The sequence below is a fragment of the Opisthocomus hoazin genome, chromosome 4, assembly GCF_030867145.1.
Source record: "Opisthocomus hoazin isolate bOpiHoa1 chromosome 4, bOpiHoa1.hap1, whole genome shotgun sequence".
Taxonomy (NCBI): Eukaryota; Metazoa; Chordata; class Aves; order Opisthocomiformes; family Opisthocomidae; genus Opisthocomus; species Opisthocomus hoazin.
Window position 1 is genome coordinate 60,411,334 of NC_134417.1, and position 22,560 is coordinate 60,433,893.

Consider the following 22,560-nt stretch of genomic DNA (forward strand, 5'->3'; position numbering starts at 1 on the left):
TTAGGCCTCCAAAGTCTAAAATCTCCACTATATATTTAAAGAGAAATAACTTACCAAGCATTTGGAAAACAGGGCCTATTGAAAAGAATGAAAACTCTAAAATGTTATTTGAACGCCAGAAAAGTAATACTTTAAGAAGCCAAGACAAAAATGCCAAGATGAACAGAAAGGAATGAGACAGAAATGCTAACGTTCATTTCCACCCTGTCTGCAAGCTGGGCAAGACCCTTAGCTCCACAGGCATCTCTGGGTATTAACTGACAGTTTCTGCCCACAGTGACATGGGTGCCATCTCACATTTAGAGATATGGACGTAAGTGGACTTAGAATAAGGTTCCTAAGTAGAAAAAAAGCAATGCAGAAACATATGCCTTATGATACCTACATTTAGCTGTGACTTTGTACCCGCCCAGGGGAGGGTCATGGCCTTCCACGGCATCGAATCCTGCTGACACCAGGACAATCTCTGGATCAAACTCACTGGCAGCTGGCATAATCACAGTCCTGTAGAGTGAAAAAACGCAACTTGTTAAAAATTAAAAGAACTTCTAACTTCATGATGTAAATTGCCACAATTACAAAAATCCACTGCACAACATTTTCTTTTAATTAAACAAATCTTCATGGCAGCTGTACAAAACCAAACAAAGTACAAGGCTTCAATTAATTTCTTTCTATAGTCATTCTTTTTTCTTTTCTGCGATTGAGGAAAAAAAAAATGCAGGTACATGTGAAAGCCTCTAATATTACACACACATCTGTACCTGTTTTATCCTGCTGCCTGTAAAAAGCTGCCTCTTCCAGGGAAGTGACTAATGCTTTACAGAGAGCACTCAAAGCCTGAGTGGAAACCCGGACTGCCCCAGTTAGTGCGAACTTGGTGTAAATTTGAACTATAAATTTCTTTTGGGAAAATGTTTGCTTTCCAAACTTTTTTTTCTTCTTAACATTTTTAAATGTTTGTCGAGGTGGGGGGTGACTCTAGCAAAGGAAAAACATGAAATTCCCTTAATCAAATCCAGACTTTGTTGTCAAGCCTTTCCAAGGTCAAGCATAATAGGAATGTGACAACCACAAACTAGTGACAGCAACCCCTGCTGGTGTCGGAAAGATAATTCAGCCCTTCACAGTCACAAAGATTCCACTTTTTTAACCCCTACCTTGACAAACTTTCATGGAGATATTTTGTCACTTTGCTTTTGCTCTTCTTCAAACTCAAAGCATTAAAGATGTTTTGAAGGAGAAGACAAAATCCTGCATTCCACCCTTGCAGACAACTTCTTTCAGGCTGACTTTCCAAAGGGAAGGCATCAGGATGGCTTTTACACTAGTGTGACAAATGCTGAGCCTGTAATGACTGTGCTAATTCAGGGGGACATCACCAATATTAAAAGGCAAATACACTAATGAATGTCATATTCCAAATATATTAACGCAGGGAAATCCCAATTGTTCTATACTGGTCAAAATCTGAAGATCAGTTTTACCCATGCGTAATACTATTTGCTTTAGTTCAATATTTATTTATTTATTATTTAATCAACTTAGGCCAAAGAGTTCATGTTTTTGTTGAAAGATTAAGGTTTTCTGTAGGAAAAATAAGCATATTAATAATATTTTAACAACTCTTTAGGTTTTCCTTTAGTTTAATTATTGATCTGTGTTTTATAAAGTTTATTTTGTTCTGATTTCCTTGATGGTAGTTTTAATACCAGGAAAGTGGGTTTTTAACTTGTTAGTCAGAGAAAAAGAGAATTCAGACTAAGTAAAAGGTCTTTGTGAGCACATCTAGCATTTCATTGAACATCGTTTTACATTAGGAAGAAAAGGATAGAGGCAATTTCATTTTTCTGGTGATTTTGCTGAAATTGCACCATGAATGTTTGCAGGCAAAGTGATAGAGTGTGTGGAATATTCCTTTTTTTACATGTCATTAGTAGGCCTCTGCTGAGGTATGGATTCCAGTATGAAGTGTTGCACTTCAAGAAGGACTTAGAACAACTTGAGAGAAAAAAAGGAAAGAAAAAGATTCTTTAAAAAGTGACCTACATGGATAAAATGATAGAATTGCAATTCTTTGATAAGAGAGTAAACGTGGTAAAGTCTATAAATATGTACATTGTTGTTACAAGGGGAAAGAAATAACGTGTTCTGCATTTCCATTGTGGATAGGACATGAAGTAGCTGCAGCAGCAAAGCTGCAGTTCAGGAAATGGAAAATGGTTTTTACTGGTAAGGATAGACAATCTTTTAAATAAAATGCTTAAGAAAACTGAAGAGTCTCCATCTCTTTGAGCATTTTATAACAGGTAAAACAAATATCCACCAAGTTTGCTACAGGTTCAAGCTGACATGGCCTTGAGGCAGGAGGTCAGACTACTTCTCTTCTAGGTCTTTTTCTTATAGCTCCATGATGTATAACTATATAACACAGAAAGTACACATATGAATAATCACAGTAGACACTGCAGTGACTGAACATTTTTGCAGGCTAATCTCCACAAATTTAGGGAACAATATCAGGAATAAAGATCTCCTATGCAACTACATCTTATCTTTCTTATGTACATACCTTCTGATACTCTAATTATATGTTCATTGTCTGAAGCAACACATACTTCCCAAACTTCCCCATGTCTGCAACACACGTACTACTGTTATAGTTTGGCCTGTGGCTAGCAAAAAAAGGGCCACGTGGTCGCTCTATCGCCCCTCCCCCACAGGGGTGGGGAGGAGAATGGAAAGAAAATGGCAAAAACTCATGGGTCGGGAGAAGAGCAATTTAACAGAACAGCAAATGAAGAAAACAGTAACAACAATAACATTGATAAGGAGAATATACAAAACAAAACAGTGAAATGGACAGAGTAGCTCTCACCGTCTGGTGCTCTGTGCGCCCTGGAGCCGCGACCAACTTCCCTTCCCCCTCCTGCCCCCAGAACCCAGCATGACGGCACATGGCCTCCAATACTCTGTTTTGTTTGGCCAGTTTGGGTCAGCCTGCCTGGCTGTGTCCCCTCCTGGCTTCTTGTGAAAATCATTTCTGTCCTGGCTGAACCCAGGACATTATCCGCCCCTTATTCTATACCATCTACTTCATGCCCTGGTGACCCATTTTCCAGTTAATCACCACCACTTTTCCTGTCTTTAATACACACAAACAGATATCATTCCCTTAGTCTATGGATCATCCCTCTAAAATATCCATTGAGTTCATTCAATTCACCACATTGGGCTCTGTCTGTCATAACAGTCTTCCATGGCAGGAGAGGTGATGTGTGGTGATGGGCGGTCGCTTGCTGCATCCGGAGCTTGCGGCCGATGTATCTGGTGCTGCCCGTGCCCACTGTCTGCAGGTTGAACATGTCGATCTTGATGAAGTTGCTGGGTGCCAGTTGTTGAAGCCAGGTCCAGTCCCATGACCGCTGTGCTTTGCTAGGTTTCATCAAAGTCCATCCTTCATTAGTTTGGGTGATTCTGACTGTAATATCCTTGATATAACATATAACAACTATAGTAGTGATAACTGACACTGACAGGATCTTTTAGCAGTTAACGTCATAAAATTTCATTTATTGACTCTTCTCGTCCAAAATCAAATCCCCATGAGGTACACTTCGGACTTCCCCATTCTTTCACACCAGCCACCATGTGCACCCAGGTCCCTGAGCAAAAGCAATCCCACAGACAGGTTTACGTTTGCCTGAGGCGGGACTAATCCAGACTGTCTTCCCTAACATATTCCTCATGTGCACAAAGGGACTTGATCCCCTTCTACAGGACGTAGAAGTTTTGATTGGGCAGGGCCAGCCCGGTTGGTGGATCCTCTGGTCTTAACCAGCCAGGTGGCCTTTGCTAAATGAGTATCCCAGTTTTTGAAAGTCCCACTCCCCCTTGCACTCAGAGTGGTTTTTAGCAGTCCATTGTACTGTTCAGTTTTTCCAGAGGTTGGTGCATGGTAGGGCATGTGATACACCCACTCAATACCATGTTCTTTGGTCCAGGTGTCTATGAGACTGTTATGAAAGTGAGTCCCGTTGTTCGACTCAATTCTTTCGGGAGTGCCATGTCACCAAAGGTCTTGCTTTTCAAGGCCCAGGATGGTATTTGAGGTCATCAACAAGCATGTGGAGGAAAAGAAGGTTATCAGGAGTAGTCAGCATGGATTCACCAAGGGGAAATCATGCCTGACCAATCTGATAGCTTTCTACAATGACATGACTAGCTGGGTAGATGAAGGGAGAGCCGTGGATGTGTCTACCTCGACTTCAGCAAAGCTTTCGACACAGTCTCCCATAATATCCTCCTAGGGAAGCTCAGGAAGTATGGGCTGGATGAGTGGTCGGTGAAGTGGATTGAGAACTGGCTGAATGGCAGAACTCAGAGGGTTGTCGTCAGCGGCGCCGAGTCTAGTTGGAGGCTGGTAACTAGTGGTGTCCCCCAGGGGTCAGTACTGGGCCCAGCCTTGTTTAACTTCTTCATCAACGACCTGGATGAAGAGTTTGCTGATGACACGAAACTGGGAGGTGTGGTAGATACACCAGAAGGCTGTGCTGCCATTCAGCGTGACCTGGACAGGTTGGAAAGTTGGGCAGAGAGGAACCTGATGAGGTTCAACAAAGGCAAATGCAGGGTCCTGCACCTGGGGAGGAACAACCCCATGCACCAGTACAGGCTTGGAGCGGACCTACTGGAGAGCAGCTCTGCAGAGAGGGACCTGGGTGTCCTGGTGGACGACAGGTTAACCATGAGCCAGCAGTGTGCCCTGGTTGCCAAGAAGGCCAGTGGGATCCTGGGGTGCATCAAGAAGAGTGTGGCCAGCAGGTCGAGGGAGGTTCTCCTTCCCCTCTACACTGCCCTGGTGAGGCCTCATCTGGAGTACTGTGTCCAGTTCTGGGCTCCCCAGTTCAAGAAAGATGAAGAGCTACTGGAGAGAGTCCAGCGGAGGGCTACGAGGATGGTGAGGGGACTGGAGCATCTCTCCTACGAGGAGAGGCTGAGGGAGCTGGGCTTGTTCAGCCTGAAGAAGAGAAGGCTGCGAGGGGACCTAATATATACTTACAAATATCTGAAGGGTGGGTGTCAGGAGGATGGGGCCAAGCTCTTTTCAATGGTGCCCAGCGACAGGACAAGGGGCAATGGGCACAAACCGAAGCACAGGAAGTTCCGTCTGAACATGAGGAAGAATTTCTTCCCTCTGAGGGTGACGGAGTACTGGAATAGGCTGCCCAGGGAGGATGTGGAGTCTCCTTCTCTGGAGATATTCAAGACCCGCCTGGACAAGGCCCTGTGCAGCCTGCTGTAGGTGACCCTGCTTTGGCAGGAGGGTTGGACTAGATGACCCACAGAGGTCCCTTCCAACCCCTACCATTCGGTGATTCTGTGATTCTGTATTCCAGGTGGTGGCATGGGGCACAGGGTTGGTTTCCGGCCGTCCAGTGTTTGTCTCCACCATTGTGTGCACATAGCATTTGCCATGGTGGGTTTGTGGCAGTGCAATACAGTCAGTCTACCAAGCCTCCCCATATTGATATTTTAGCCATCGTCCTCCATACCACTGATGCTTTACCCGCTTGGCTTGCTTGATTACAGCGCATGTTTCACATTCATGGATAACCTGTGCGATGGTGTCCAGGGTCAAGTCCACCCCTTGTTCATGAGCCCATCTGCATGTTGCTTCTCTTCCTTGATGGCCTGAGGTGTTATGGGCCCATCGAGCTTTAAATAGTTCACCCTTGTGTTGCCAGTCCAGATCCACCTGAGCCACTTCAATCTTGGCAGCGTGGTCCACCTGCTGGTTGTTTTGATGTTCCTCAGTGGCCCGACTCTTAGGGATGTGGGCGTCCACGTGACGCACTTTTACAACCAACTGCTCCAGGCAGGCAGCAATATCTTGCCACAATGGGGCAGCCCAGATGGGTTTGCCTCTGTGCTGAGACAGTTGTTCTTCTTCCATTGCTGCAGCCACTCCCACAATGCATTGGCCACCATCCATGAGTCGGTGTAAAGATAAGGCACTGGCCACTTCTCTCGACTGGCAATGTCTAAAGCCAGCTGGATGGCTTTCAACTCTGCAAACTGGCTCGACTCGCTTTCTCCTTGAGCAGTTTCCACGACTTGTTATGTAGGAGTCTATACAGCAGCCTTCCACCTCTGCTGCTTCCCCACAATATGTCAGGAGCCATCCGTGAACAGGGCATACTGCTTCTCGTTTTCTGGCAGTTTATTATACAGTGGGGCCTCTTCAGCATGCATCATCTCCTCTGGCCATACTCCGAAGTCTCTGCCTTCTGGCCAGTCCATGATGACTTCCAGAATTCCTGGGCGACTGGGGTTTCCCTTTCGGGCCCGCTGTGTGATCAGTGCAACCCACTTACTCCACGTAGCATCGGTGGCATGATGTGTAGAGGGGACCCTCATTTTGAACATCCAGCCCAGGACTGGCAATCGTGGTGCTAGGAGGAGCTGTGCTTCAGTGCCAACCACTTCTGAAGCAGCTCAAATGCCTTCATATGCTGCCAGAATCTCTTTTTCAGTGGGAGTATAGCGAGCCTCAGATCCTTTGTATCTCCGGCTCCAAAATCCTGGGGGTCGACCTCAAGTGTCCCCTGGTTCCTTCTGCCAGAGACTCCAAGTTGGGGAATTCTCCCCAGCTGTGGTATAGAGCATATTCTTAACATCTTGTCCTGACCAGACTGGACCAAGGGCTACAACATGAAGTATTTCCCATTCAATTTGTTCAAATGCTTGTCGTTGCTCAGGGCCCCATTAAAAATCGTTCTTCTTCCGGGTCATGTGGTAGAGAGGGCTTACAATCTGGCTGTAATTTGGGATGTGCATCCTCCAGAAACCCACGACACCTAAGAAGGCTTGTGCTTCCTTTTTTCTGGTTGGTGGAGACATAGCTGCTATTTTGTTGATGACACCCATTGGGATTTGATGGTGCCCTTCCTGCCATTTTATTCCTAAGAACTGGATCTCTTGCGCAGGTCCCTTGACTTTACTTCATTAAACGTTGAAACTGGCTTTGAGAAAGATCTGAACTATTTTCTTCCCTTTCTCAAAAACTTCCACTCCTGTGTCACCCCATACAATGGTATCATCGATGTACTGTAGGTGTTCACAGCTGTTCTGGAGCTTCACCCTTGTCCAGTACAGTCTGGATTAGTCCATGGCAAATGGTGGGACTGTGTTTCTACTCCTGGGGCAGTCCATTCCAGGTGTACTGGATGCCCCTCCAGGTGAAAGCAAACTGTGGCCTGCACTCTGCTGCCAAAGGGATGGAGAAGAATGCATCAGCAACGTCAGTGGTGGCATACCACTTGGCTGCCTTTGACTCCAGCTGATATTGAAGTTCTAGCATGTCTGGCATGGCAGCACTCAGTGGTGGTGTGACTTCATTCAGGCCACGGTAGTCTATTGTCAGTCTCCACTCTCCAGCAGATTTTCTCACTGGCCATATGGGACTATTAAAGAGTGAGTGAGTTTTGCTGATCACTCCTTAACTCTCCAGTTGAAGGATCAGCTGATGAATGGGGATAAGGGAGTCTCAGCTAGTGCGATATTGTCGCTGGTGCACCATTGTGGTAGCAACTGGAACCTCTTCTTCAGCCCTCAGCAATCCCACAATGGAAGGATCCTCCGAGAGACCAGGCAAAATAGACAGCTGTTTAATTTCTTCCATCTCCAAAGTAGCTACACCAAAAGCCCACCGATACCATCTTGGGTCCTCGAAATACCCTCTCCTGAGATAGTCTATACCAAGGATGCACGGAGCCTCGGGGCCAGTCACAATGGGGTGCTTCTGCCACTCCTTGCCAGTGAGGTTCACTTCAGCCTCCAATAAAATCAGCTCTTGAGATCTCTCTGTCATTCCAGAAATGCAAATGGACTCTGACCCTTTGTAATCTGATTGCATTAAAGTACACTGTGCACCAGTGTCCACTAATGTCAGCACATGGTCCTCAATACCCTGTTCTGTTTGGCCAGTTTTGGTCATCCGGCCTGGCTGTATCCCCACCTGGCTTCTTGTGAAAATTAACCCTGTCCTAGCTGAACCCAGGACAGGCATGGATCCTGATTAGTGATGAGGACGGTGGCTGATATACAACCTTGATCAGTCCCCATAACACCACATATCTTATACACTGAAAGAATGAGGGATCCTATGGAGCACCCTCCCCATCTGCAGCCACTTGAGCTTTTGCTCTCCTCCTCACCATTCACACTTCCTCAAATTCAAGTCAGGCTCTGTTTTTCATTTCTTCATGTTAAACAAAGTGGCAACACCATGGAGTACAGCATAGACAATTCTCAAGAGTCAGAGGATGGAAGTGCAGACAGAAGCTCTGAAACTCAAGTTGCTGAGCACTAATGAACCTAACCAGGCTAACACACGAGGAGATTTTTGAGAGTCTTAGAGCATGGAACCTTGGGAAAATCTACCACACTTCTACCACATTTCAAGACCTTGCTCATAAGTCTAAAGATGTCAGCACATGTTTTTTTATAACTTGGGCAAAACAATGCGTTTGACCCTTAATCTCATTCTTAGAAGCAGCAAAAAATGTTTAGGCACAGTTTCTTCAAATTTTTTGTCAAATAAATATTTCACATGAAAACTGCCAGCCACCCTGGGTAACATCAGTAAAACTATATAAATACTGAAAGCAAGGCCTTTCAACACAAAGCAGCAGGAATAGCTATTAACACAATCTTTAATAGTACTGAACATGAAATAGTAGCATATTCATAAATCTCTACAGAAATAATATATAGGAATCTTAGATAATAGTCGGAGGTGGTATTTAGAAATCACTGTCCTGCTACTGCTTTTGGTATTACCTGAACTCACATGACTAAAATAAGACCTAAGAGATTTTTTCTGAAAGAAAGAATTTTTTCTTTTAAAAGTGTACATAATGTCTGTTAAATTTCACAAGAAGAATAGCACACCACTTTTTGCTATAGTACTGTCTCACTAATTATGACAGAACATTTCTGCTGCTACTCTGCATACTCTGTAAGGGAAGAGCTTATCCATCTTACACTGTTCTTGATTTAACACTGAACAGAAAGTCTAAGGACTTTTCTTTGAAAAAGACTTCATGGAAAATGTAATCTGTTTGCTAGGACAGCAAGCTTGACTCTTCTCTAAAACATCTCAGGGTGTCTGTAGTGCTTGCTACAGCAGTCAAGACTATTTGGTCTTTCAAAAAGATGACAGCCGCAAATCTCTCAGTTGCAGAGAGGACCATGTAGACATCTAGTTCCTAAATCTCTAATCCAGTCTTCCCTTGCATTAACCACTAGGCATTTAAGGTCTCTTCTCTTTTGAATAACTACAGTGAGATCTCTGCTCAGAGAACAACGGCTTAATGTCTGGAAAACATCATAGCATTTTGTTTTGGACTTTGTGTAGGTAGGAACTTTCCAACGTTTTCTTGCCTTAGCAGGAACTCCTTTGTGGCACAAAACACATGTGTAAATTCCTTCACAAAAGCAGCATTATGAAGTCCTACAAGGAATCATACACATACATTTTAAAATATGAACTACATTTCAACAGGACACAAACAAAAATTTTCTGGCATTTGCCACATCTCTGGCTTCAGCACCTTCATTATCCCTGAATAACTGTCTTTAGAAAGATGTTTTGAGGTTTGCAGCTGTAAAAAAAGCCTACACAAAGCACTAGATTCCATCCCCTTTTTCTTACCTAAAAGCACAGTGAAGTTCACTTCTCCCTCAAAAACAGGCTTTCCTACCTCAGGAGAGTGAGGGCAGTTGGACAGGTGTGGATAGTTAGGGCTTGGCAGTCGGAAGATGTCGCGCTGTACGGAAAGGTAGGCCCCCCCCCTCCTCTCCGGATAGCCAATAGCGTTTAGCCTATGACGTAAGCAGACGGAAGTGACGCTGTAAACCTAAGCTATATAATGCTGTGCTATTTATCAATAAACACCATTTCGCCGTCCACCACATTGGTGTCTGCGAGCTGATGGCCAGAGCGGCCTGGGGGTGGTAGCCGTGCCGTTCCTGAACCAGGTCTCCACGCCAACGAAGGCAACAGACAGGCAGGGACAGCTCCTGACCCTTCACTGTCTCTTCAGAGTAGAGACTCATCAGATCCTGTATCTTCCTCCTTTCCCACCTCATCTACACTCCAGAGAGCACAGCAAGGTGTAAGAAAGGGAAATCATCCATCAACTGCCTCCTCAGGAACTCCACAACCATAGAACTTCCCTTCTCAATTGCCTACAAGCAGAATCCTCTGAATCAGGCCATAACAGAAAATATGCTCTTTTTCTAAAGCACAAAACTAGCACTGGACATACATATTTGTGTTAACCTTCCCAAATTCCTCAGACCAACCCTATGCTTAGAAGTCAGGCTGCAGCTGGCAGGATTTGTTACGGTGCGAAGGGTCAAAACTCTGCTCATCAGAAATCCTTTACAAGGGTGCATGGGCAGACTGCACTCAGACCAAGGTAGTAACAGTTATCTTACCCGCAGCAGGAGTAAGAAATATGATTTGGCTTCTGGCCATAGGTCACCAGACAGGTATGGACTGGGGACCAGCAGACCGCCAGCTTCCTGCTTGAAGCCAGCTGGGCTACAGGGGTTATCAGCAAACAGAAGGTAATGCTAGGATCCTTCTCTGACGAAATGAGCAGTTTTAGTCAGAAGAGAAGTGAATTTTATTCTTCCACTATGACTCACACTCTCCTCTACTCCCTTCTCCAAAGAAAACAAAACACATAAAAGAGATATTTATATTCTGTGATCCTGAATCATATAGAAGCATTAATATTTTGAATACCGTATTCACCTAATGATGACAGCAGAGTTACAGGGGCATCTTGCCTGGCTGACTGTTTCTTTCTCTTCTCTCACATTTTCTTTAATAAACATGTCAAAGCCTGAAAGCTTGAGCAACTAGATCACAGGAGTTATTTATCCATACTAAACCTTGCAGTTGCAAAGAAACTGTGTCCTCCAGACCAAGGCAGTGCAGATCCTCCTGTAAGTCTGATGGTACTGGGAACAGAGCATGTGTCTGGGAAGGCGAAAAGATTCATTTTTGTCCCACTAAGGAGATTTCCCCAGAGAATTCATATGTTCCATTTGGTTATGCTCCTGTCTGCAGAGAAGCCAAGGGATGGCTTCCAGTTGGGTGTAGTCCTAGAGAAAACATCAGGCTTGTGATGCTTCCCTCCCCACCAATCTGAACATCAGATGCAAGACATTAAAGAGATTCTACCAAGGGACTCTGTTCCTTTTATTCTTCCATTCTATTTTTGTACATTGAAAGCATATGGTTAGGATGCTCCCAAACATTTGTTCTCCCAGAAAAGATTGCAGAGAAGTACCCTACCCAGAAATGACTCTGCAAGTACCATCATACAGAGCTGGAAATCTCCAAAGAAAGTTAAGCTGATGCAAATAGCTACAATTCTTTTGCTGTGTTGGTAATTTAGAAAGGAAGCAAGCAGGAATACGAGCACAGGACAGTAATTTATGTAACGGAGAAAAAAAATCCACTCTGTTCTAAAACTGCAGATTGGAATGTCTTAGTAACATAAATTATTTGCTCTTTCCCTAAAATCCTCCAGTGTTTTTACTCAGTGATCTCCAAGTACTTTCAGAAAACTAATAAGTGGAAAGGCTTATATCTTCAGCTGGTATAAATCAGTGTAGCTGTTTCTGATTGCATAGTCCTCTAAAGCAAGCATGTCTTGTCCCCACTTCACAGACGAATCAGCCAAAACTAAATGTGAGTAAAAGACTTGAGTAAATTACTTGGTTGTCCCTGGAAAAATCTTGAAAGAAAATGTGGAAGACTTTAAGTACACAACTACATCTAGCAGAAAACATTATAAAAGTAGTTACTTATTCAGTTATACCAGACCCGTATGTTGCAAGAAATATATATATATATGCATTAGTGCTATTGGAGTGGGGGTTTTGCCACTAAATGGAGACCCAGTCTCTTGCTTGAAAGAATGTAGGTCTACCTACAGTTTCTCAGTTTCACATCCAGCAAATAAAATATTGTTCCAAAAAATCACTATGCTGTCCTAGCTTAAAATTACACAACCTTATGTATGTTGTTGAATGCACCCTGATACCAATAGATCAGAAAGTATTTAAAAGATTGCCACAACAGGTATGTGGAACTTATGGTATCTATTATTTTTATGTGCTGTTTGCACATATGTTCTAATGTAACACAATATCGAGTAATGTCTATCCTCACAGAAAGCTACATAGCGTTTCTGTACATCTGCTGGACAAAGGTTTTTTTCTCCATATTAATGAAGTTTACGCTAGTGTCTCTTACAAAAATTTTGGTTTACCTTCATGACATTTCTTTATGCCAGTTCTATTGATACCCCAAGTTCACCAAGGTGAAACCTGAGAACTTTCCTCTGAAACTGCTTGCTGACTGTCATCTGACCATCAGCTTTGTCCTGGAATTATCCTCCAAGGTATGTCTAAATTCTGCAGATTGAATCTGTACTAGTTTCTAAGTTATATCCTTTATACAAGTTTTATCTTTATAGCCTTTATTTTTATATCTTTTCTTTTATCCTTATAGGCATTCTTTTTATATCTTTTTAATAATTTTATTTCTTCTCTATTTTTTATAAGCACAGGCAATATCTCTGTCCTTATTTTTGGTTTACTGTTACCTTATTTGATTTCTGGAGATACAAAATATATTTTTTCTTTTATTCTTCAAGGGGGGAAACGTACCACATCAATACAAAATCTTCACTACTGTAAATCAGTCATTTCACTGGGATTTATACATGGTATTAAATTTAAGCACATACCAAAGTGTTTAAAGGGTCAAGGTCTTCCATGGATGCACCCCTGTTAGTAATTTCAAATGTTATAATTGTAGGAGTATCGAAGTGCCACTGAATGAAAAGTTTTAGAAGCACCAACAGCTTTGCTGCTTTTTTTTTTTTTTTTGGCTTTTGAAGATATTTTCAGAGCCTAAGGCTATTATTTGTGGGTTCCTTATAAAATGAATAATTATTCTGGCATCCTGCATGCAAGTTTCCTGAATTCTGTTACAGCGGGAATTGCAACATCTTAAGCACTCAAAAAGCAGAAGAATTGAATCTGCTGATCCTGCCATTTTTATTATTATTTAGAAAGGTGGTTTCAATGTAATTATAAGGACTCTGCTACCTTTGATGTACAGTATGTCCCAGTCAGAGTCTCTGAACTAGCACAAAAAAGAACAAAAATAAGAAAAAATTAACAAACAGGAACTGTATGAGAAAAATATTACTTTGCGGTTTTCAGAATTCACTTAAAAATAATAATATAGTCAAATAAAACCATCTAACTTCTAGAAACATGGGCAAATGCACATACGTACAATGCACATTCATAAATTCAAAATTTGCTCTTATTAGGTAAAGGGATTGGCTAAAAATTACAGTGAGTAATCTTGCTCAGTGGCTATGGGAATAAATATCCTTCAAATGTATGTATGTTGAAGAAAGAGGCTACCTTGGAAGGTTCAAAGACTTCCAGCTGTCCAGTAGGCAAATATAAAGCCTATAGAAATATTGGCCAGATAGCACACACAATGGAAGCATATCTCCTTGCAGTTTTACCCTGAAAAGTGCCTAGGTAGAAAAATCTGCATTTCTACTAAACGTTCCTCTGTCTGTTTAGAGTCATTTGTGAAGCACTGGTAGGATGAAAGAAAAATTTACTATCTTTTTACCTTTTATTTATTTCTCAGATCTCAAATAAAGCTGGTTGGTACCATGTCATCTTGTGCAACATATATAAAACTTGTTTACTAAGTTCCGGCTGGTAGCTAAAGGACTGATGTGGCTTCGAAGAGCTATACAACTGAAAATGATATATGAGAAGGAGGAAACAGAGGTTTAATTTGCAAAGATGGGGCTTAAAATAAAATACAGCACCACTTCAAATAACATCACCAACACTGAGAAAGTTAAATGCAATAAATATGGTATCTCACCATTTTAAGTCAATTTTTTTTCTAGATCAAAGCCATTCTAACATGTATGCGAAATGATACTAACACATGCATATACTCTGACAAATTTTACCCTCAAATATTATTTAAGATAGCACTTAGCTTTCATGGTATAACATGTTCCTATCAGAAAAATCAATTTGGTGCCCATTTCTTGTTATTACTTTATTTTATGAGGGGGAAATAAAAGTAAAATTTTAGAAGTTTTTCTGCCATAAATATAATAATCATATTTATGTGTATTTTCAGTTTTCTGTTTCAAAATTTGCATGGCTGCTTAGAAAATATATTACACTTCTATCAAGCCTGTGTACACTACAGTATTTTCTATAAGAATATAACTATCAATACTGCCCTTCTATGAAGTCATTTCTTTCAACAGTATTTTATCATAAAAGTCAGTGGACTTGGCCTAAAATGTTCATATAATAAACTAATAATACTTCTGAAACTGTTCACTGCTCCCAGTAAATCTTCCTACATAGTAACAAGATTGATCTTAAGAAGACAAAAGTGTTATAAGATCAGAAATATCTAAATATAAAGGTAAAAACTTGTAAATGTGTTGCATTTATGAAGTTCATAAAATGATAAAATGGTATCCCCTCTGAGGAATTTCGTATGTCTGTCAAAAAACATATTGTTTTGAGTGTATTCAACATTTCAGTGCATGTTTAGAGTACTTGACACTTTTAAAGTAACTTAGCAATCTAAGTACAGAATCACACAATCACAGAATCACAGAATGGTAGGGCTTGGAAGGGACCTCTGTGGGTCATCTAGTCCAACCCCCCTGCCGAAGCAGGGTCACCTACAGCAGGCTGCACAGGACCTTGTCCAGGCGGGTCTTGAATATCTCCAGAGAAGGAGACTCCACAACCTCCCTGGCAGCCTATTCCAGTACTCCGTCACCCTCAGAGGGAAGAAATTCTTCCTCATGTTCAGACGGAACTTCCTGTGCTTCGGTTTGTGCCCATTGCCCCTTGTCCTGTCGCTGGGCACCATTGAAAAGAGCTTGGCCCCATCCTCCTGACACCCACCCTTCAGATATTTATAAGCGTTTATTAGGTCCCCTCGCAGCCTTCTCTTCTTCAGGCTGAACAAGCCCAGCTCCCTCAGCCTCTCCTCGTAGGAGAGATGCTCCAGTCCCCTCACCATCCTCGTAGCCCTCCGCTGGACTCTCTCCAGTAGCTCTTCATCTTTCTTGAACTGGGGAGCCCAGAACTGGACACAGTACTCCAGATGAGGCCTCACCAGGGCAGTGTAGAGGGGAAGGAGAACCTCCCTCGACCTGCTGGCCACACTCTTCTTGATGCACCCCAGGATCCCACTGGCCTTCTTGGCAGCCAGGGCACACTGCTGGCTCATGGTTAACCTGTCGTCCACCAGGACACCCAGGTCCCTCTCTGCAGAGCTGCTCTCCAGTAGGTCTGTCCCAAGCCTGTACTGGTGCATGGGGTTGTTCCTCCCCAGGTGCAGAACCCTGCATTTGCCTTTGTTGAACCTCATCAGGTTCCTCTCTGCCCAACTTTTCAGCCTGTCCAGGTCACGCTGAATGGCAGCACAGCCTTCCGGTGTGTCTATCACACCTCCCAGTTTGGTGTCATCAGCAAACTTGCTGAGGGTACATTCTAACTCTTCATCCAGGTCGTTGATGAAGAAGTTAAACAAGGCTGGGCCCAGTACTGACCCCTGGGGGACACCACTTGTTATCAGCCTCCAACTAGACTCAGCGCCGCTGACGACAACCCTCTGAGTTCTGCCATTCAGCCAGTTCTCAATCCACCTCACCGACCACTCATCCAGCCCACACTTCCTGAGCTTCCCTAGGAGGATATTATGGGAGACTGTGTCGAAAGCCTTGCTGAAGTCGAGGTAGACAACATCCACGGCTCTCCCTTTGTCCACCCAGCTAGTCATGTCATTGTAGAAAGCTATTAGATTGGTCAGGCATGATTTCCCCTTGGTGAATCCATGCTGAATACTCCTGATAACCTTCTTTTCTTCCACTTGCTTGATGATGGCCTCCAGGATAAGCTGCTCCATCACCTTTCCCGGGATGGAGGTGAGGCTGACCGGCCTGTAGTTCCCTGGGTCCTCCTTCTTGCCCTTTTTGAAGATTGGAGTGACACTGGCCTTTCCCCAGTCCTCAGGCACCTCTCCTGTCCTCCAGGACCTCTCAAAGATGATGGAGAGTGTCTCAGCAATGACATCCGCCAGCTCTCTCAGAACTCGTGGGTGCATTCCATCAGGGCCCATGGATTTGTGGACGTCCAGATCGCTTAAGCGATCCCTCACACAGTCCTCCTCGACCAAGAGAAAGTCGTCCTCTTTGTAGGCTTCTTCTCTTACCTCCGGGGCCTGGGATTCCTGAGGGCCAGTCTTAGCACTGAAGACTGAAGAAAAGAAGGCATTCAGTAGCTCTGCCTTCTCCGCATCCCCCATCACCAGGACACCCGCCTCATTCAGCAGCGGCCCCACATTGTCCCTAGCCTTCCTTTTGCTGCTGATGTAGTTGAAGAAGCCCTTCTTGTTGTTTTTGACATCCCTTGCCAGCTTCAATTCCAGGTGGGCCTTGGCCTTCCTCGTCGCATCCCTGCATGCTCTGACCACGTTCCTGTACTCTTCCCAAGTGGCCTGCCCCTCTTTCCACATTCCATGGACCTTTCTCTTCCACCTGATCTCCGCTAGAAGCTCCTTGTTTAACCATGCAGGTCTCCTGCCTCCTTTGCTCGATTTCTTTCTCAGGGGGATGCGTTGCTCTTGAGCATGGAGGAAGTGTCGTTTAAAGAGCGACCAGCACTCATGGACCCCCCTGACTTCGAGAGCCCTGTCCCACGGGATTCCTCCCAGTAGCTCCTTGAAGAGGGCAAAGTCAGCCCTCCTGAGGTCCAAGGTTTTGATCCTGCTTATTGCCCTGCTTCCTCCACGCAGGATCCTGAACTCGACCATTTCATGGTCACTGCAGCCGAGTCTACCTCCGACCTTCACATCCTCCACCAGTCCCTCCTTGTTTGTTAACACGAGGTCCAGCAGCGCGCCTTTCCTTGTTGGTTCCTCCACCACTTGCATCAGAAAGTTATCATCGATGCTCTGTAGGAACCTCCTGGATTGCGCCTGCCTAGCTGTATGGTCTTCCCAGCTGATGTACAGTACAAGAGAAAGGAGAGCGCAGTATCTATTCTACTTACACTCCACTTGAATGAGGGAATTGGGGAAAAGAAGGAAATCATAGAATCATAGAATGGTTTGAGTTGGAAGGAACCTTAAAGACCACCTAGTTCCAACCACCACTGCCATGGGCAGGGACACCTTCCACTAGACCAGGTTTCTCAAAGCCCCGTCCAACCTGGTCTTGAACACTTCCGGCTTGGTTGGGGCTTTGAGTATAGAAAATGATAGTGTTCTGAATAAATTAAAAAGAGAAGAGGTCTCTGGAGTATAAAGTTTGTCTCTATGTCCAAAATCTACCCTCCTTCTTTGGGAAAAAACTTCAGAAAAGCTTTCCTCTTTGGGCATGTAGCATACAATTTGACAAACAGCAGGAATGAGGAAAATACACTACCTAAAATTTACTGCTATTGATTGTACAACAGCTCAGTTTGCAATGTTAACTATCTACTTATGTCACCACCGAAGTGATTGCTAGAGAAGTTTAAAGTAATTTTCAGTTCTTGCAGAAGTAAGAAGTGGGGAAGAAGGGAGGGTAAATCTTATTAAAAAGTGCCTGGGAAGATGAATTGGATGAGTTGCATTTTTCATGGGAGCAATAAGTGGAGTGGAAAAAAGACACAGAAATCCCTTGGAAAAAATACTTTTATCACTAAATTTGCTAAATTTCTGAAAAGTGCGTTTTGCCCAGAAGATTATTTTTTTCTTTCCTTTTAAATGAAAAGAAAACAAACATTTTCTAGAAATAAAATTATTCATCAAGGTCACGGCCATTTGCAGAAGCACAATTTTCCACACGCTGTATTCATCAACATGGTTGTGAATACATAGTACATGATGTCTTACTTTTTTTTTCTCAGAGGTCTCTACATATTCTCTCTTGCAAATGCTTTCTTGCTTTGTTATATAATTCCTTCCTTATGCTCTTAACTACTTTTAAAGGTATTCTTTGTATGTGTGTTTTTTTTATCTTACCGTTAAACAGAAATTTCACAAGTTATTATATAATTTCACTCTTATTATATACTATGTAGTCACTATTCCCTTGAAGTAATACTTTTCAGAAAATTGTTCATATGGCTGATCTTATTTTTCAGCTCTAAAGAGTCACTCTTCAGGAGGCAAGGTAGAGGCATATGTCACTTCCTCTTGTTTTTTGGTGAGGAACAGCATATACTGGTAGAAAATGAACATATGGACATTTTCTTACACCGAAACCACACGAACCAACAGGAAGTGTCTCTGATCTCAAGCAGGAAGATATTGATGGTACAGGTAGCAACAGTCTCCAACACTTCTGTATTAGTAAATACAGGCCTATTTGTTTGTCTCATGCTTGGCAGAACCTTGTCATTGGAATTGGGGCCATTTTAGACCATCCCACTACTCTAGCATGTATTTAAGCAGACCAGCTGGGCTTCATTCTGATAACCAAAAATACAGCATCCTTCATGTAACAAGGTTTTATGCAGTACAGAAGCTTCAAGTGTTCTCACTTTACCTAAATTGAATGCCGCTTAATGGAACCCATAATGATATCATTTTAGTGGGGGTTTAGAGGAAATATTTACAGATAATATAAGGTCACCCAGAAAAGAACTTTTCAGTCCCTGCCCTTCCCATCCTTCTCTGCAAAAATCTTGTGAGAAAGAGAGAAGATATTTGTGGGAGCAGGGGCAATGCTCACACTAAAGCACTAATCCCTAGGTACCACATAGTGGTAGAAGCTACAACTTTATCTGGTGCAGTTTCAACTACTGTTTGGTTAGAAATGTGATCTGGTGCTGGCTCTGGGTAGTTTGGAGGAATCCTGTCTCTTTTATATTATCCTATCCCCTCTCTTCCCTTACACTCATTTTGCTCAACAAAATAGAGGAAATATGATAAACTCCAAAGACAGGGAAAACTGGATGTCAGTGCTTGCATATAAACTGTATTGAGTGTGACTAGGACTCAACTCACAAAGAAAGGTACCAGATTTGTTCGGGGAGTAACATCAGGTAGGCTAATGTTTTAATGTATGAAACACTCCTGCAAGAGAGTTACACCTATAACTTAAAGACAGAAATCAAAGAAAGGACTAGAGGGAAAAAAGACTTAGGGAAACATGAAGCCAAAACTGATATGTTGAGGACAATAGGAATTTTGTTTCTGATTTCAGTAGTATGAAAAAAATAGGGCTTTAGAGCTAAAATTCAAAGGGAAGCATTTTCATATAGGAAAGAACTTTAAATATTAAGGGATCAATGTCACAAATAGGAAGTTTAATAAAATATGAAAGTAGCAAAGGATTCTTCACTAACACAATATCTGAAACAAAACCCAAGATGGTCAAGAGATATTGTCTCAGCTTCAGAGAAATTTAAATAATAACAAAAAAGGATATGTATTCCCATCCACAGACACGATAAAGGAAACAAAAAGTTTTTCTTAAGCACATCTAGAAGGAGAAGAAAAAAAGGAAAACCAAAGAGCTCTGAAAAAATAGGGATTGAAGGCAACACTGCAGGATTCAGGAATAACAGGACTCCTGCATAAAAGTTTCTCCGCTATTTTTTTAATAAGGAAGGAATAGTGAAGAGCAAAGTACTTGAAATCTCAGCCTGAGAAACAACACATGAAAATGCAGATATACTGCAATGGGATTTAATATTTTACTTAAGCTTCCATTGACTTCATGGAGCCAACATTTCTCCTAATAGATTTTGTCTGACGTCTGCAAATGAAATGTAGAAAGTCTTGTGGTCCTAGATCAATCATAACTCCTTCAGTGGTGCACAATGAAGAAGCCTTTTATTTGTGCCAGGCATTTCACAGCAGAAAGGCAATTCCACTCACCCCAAGAGGGTCATACTGATACAATGCTAATCCATTTGCCAGTAAAACCACTTACACAAACTCTTCATGTTTCCAGGACCCTTGAAGTAGGTCAGAGGGAAAATCAAGGTGAAGTCTGGGATTTAGCAGAAGAGCATCTAAAAATCACATTTTGACATTTCTGAATATGTCTTTCCCCCATGAACTTGTGTCTCTGCACTTCTATTGCAAAACTGAACTGCTCACACCTCTTTTAATCATTTTTGGATCCTATTTGGAGTGATAAATTGGATAGTCTCCTCAACACCATGAAATAAAAGAAACTTTTTCTACCATATGTTACAGTAATAAAAGAGAAAGCTGTTTCCCATTATTGGCTGGTCCATCCTCATGGAGTCAGTTTCCTTGGAAACTGAGATTGATTGTAATTTCAAGAAAGTGTAAGAATGAACTGCATCACATAATTCCTTTTTCAATGTCTGATTCAATTTACAATGTTGAAACTAGCAACAAAAACATCTCTAAGCATGATTTCCACTTCTAGCTTTATTTTTGTTGCACTTATCTCTCAGAATGACAGTCATAATAATATAACGACTTAGATTGTATACATCAGTACAATAACTGAAGTTTCAGAAAACATTGTAATAAATGTAAGTCAAAAGTACATTCAAATCAACTTCATTAAAAAAACTCTTGTTCTTCCACATTTGATATCCACATGACACAATATCTAACTATCACGTAATTCATATTCTTCACTCTGTCCAAAGACTTCAACTTTTATTGAAGCCAAAATGTATTTGATAAAACATTCATTTTCCAAGTATTTCACAGGCTCCTTCAGGAGTTCATAATAATTTCTGTCCTAAGGATTTTTCTTTAATCAGCTTTAGTGTGCTTACTGCAAGTAAGTTACCATTTATTTATTAAATCCTTTTTCTTTTAAAATTCCTTACTTAAAACTGCCAACAGAGCTTGTAAACTGTGCAAAGGACTCCCTCAAAAGCAGCACTTTTCATGCTGTTATCTTTGGATTACGAACAGTCCCCAAAACTCTGAAAAGATCTTTTTGCTTTGAGTTCTTCAATTCCAGTTGCCAACCTACAAAAACAAGGAATTTTGCACCAGCTGAGATATTTGGTGCACTCTTCCCATCTACTCTTCGTGAAAATTACTCTTCTAACATAAAATTGCCAAACCTATCATAAGAAGTTGTGCAATTACAGTGAATAGGAGGAAGTTTTTATCATTGCTAATACATGGGAGGAGATCCAATAGATTTTTAAGTTGTGGCCCCTCTGAGAAAGGTTAGAAGACTCTTGGCACCTAAGCAAACAGAATTTGTCAGCCCTTCAGTAAGAACAGCTAAGGAAAAAATTACTTATTAAAATCTGTATCCTTTGTGTTGTTTTTCTGTAAGATAGTTCAGTCTTTGGAAGAAAAAAACAGAACCCTGAATTAGTATAATGTTAAGCATAACTATAGAAGGGCTGTCTGCCTAGCCATCTAAGTTGATTTTGCAGTCCTAATTCCAACACATTCTGACTTTTTGAATTCATAAGAAATTAATGAAGTAGTATTTAAAATTTGATTTTTCTTCTAATTTATTTGGCAATTCATGTGTTTGTCGTTTTTTATCCAGATCTACAAACTTGACAGGCGTTGCTAATCAAGTAGTTTGCAATGAATTTTCTTATCTAGTGACAAATAAAGTATTTATATTTTTATATTATTTGTCCAGTATAGCTTTAAAAAGACATGGCAGTAGCACAAATATAATTTTAAATTTGATGTAATATCCTTTAAATAGTGAACTAATTTATTGTTTTATTTTATACCTCTAATTCTAGTAAAAATCTGAGCTTTTAGATTGTAAATCTTGAAATTTAATTTCAGTTTGAAACAGCAACTGATGTCCTGACACTGGGAATCCTGACAACCTGTCAGTCCAAGAGGAAACCCACAGTCAGGAAGGAAATAGTTATCTTTGAAGTGACTTGACTGTGGAACAAGAACTAGTAGTCTTGCTTGCTATGACACAAAGCAAGCCAGCTTTCCCACCACATCACTGCACTGCTTTCTTCACCAAAAAGCAACGATAGAGATGAGAAGTATCAAAGAACAGAGAGTACTTAAAAGTAAGATGATCCTGCCAAGGCTGATATTTCCATCTTTCCTCTGGCTCTACTCCATTCTTTTCAAATTCCATTGAATCACAAAAGGAAAACTCTGACCTGATCACGGAAAATAATAATTAAAAAAACCCCCAAAACTCAGTGACTAAATCAACAAATGAGAAGTATTCTAGTCTGTAATCTAAGAACTCCTTTTAGCAGGGTTGCTAACTATTGGTGAATACAGCTCAAGAATGGATTAAAGAAGCTGCTGCAATTCTAGAATACTATGTATTTCCATAACTCTTGCAGATATCGTACAGATTAAAAATCATTCGAAACTGAAAACGGCGTATGCTCTTTCAACGGCTACAGGGTACATATGTATCTTCCAATTTTGCTCTATTTCTAATTGCAAATTAAGTC

General features: G+C 41.8%; 1 protein-coding gene across 16 annotated transcripts in view; it reads right to left on the bottom strand.

Annotated features, from left to right (window-relative positions):
- The window catches only part of HDAC9 (histone deacetylase 9), a 499,199-nt gene that overhangs the window by 62,010 nt on the left and 414,629 nt on the right, over positions 1–22,560 (bottom strand). For all 16 annotated transcript variants that reach the window (XM_075419200.1, XM_075419199.1, XM_075419193.1 and 13 more), the window contains one exon: positions 386–504. In XM_075419200.1, coding sequence (XP_075275315.1) covers positions 386–504 — 119 coding nt within the window. The remainder of the gene's footprint in view (positions 1–385; positions 505–22,560) is intronic.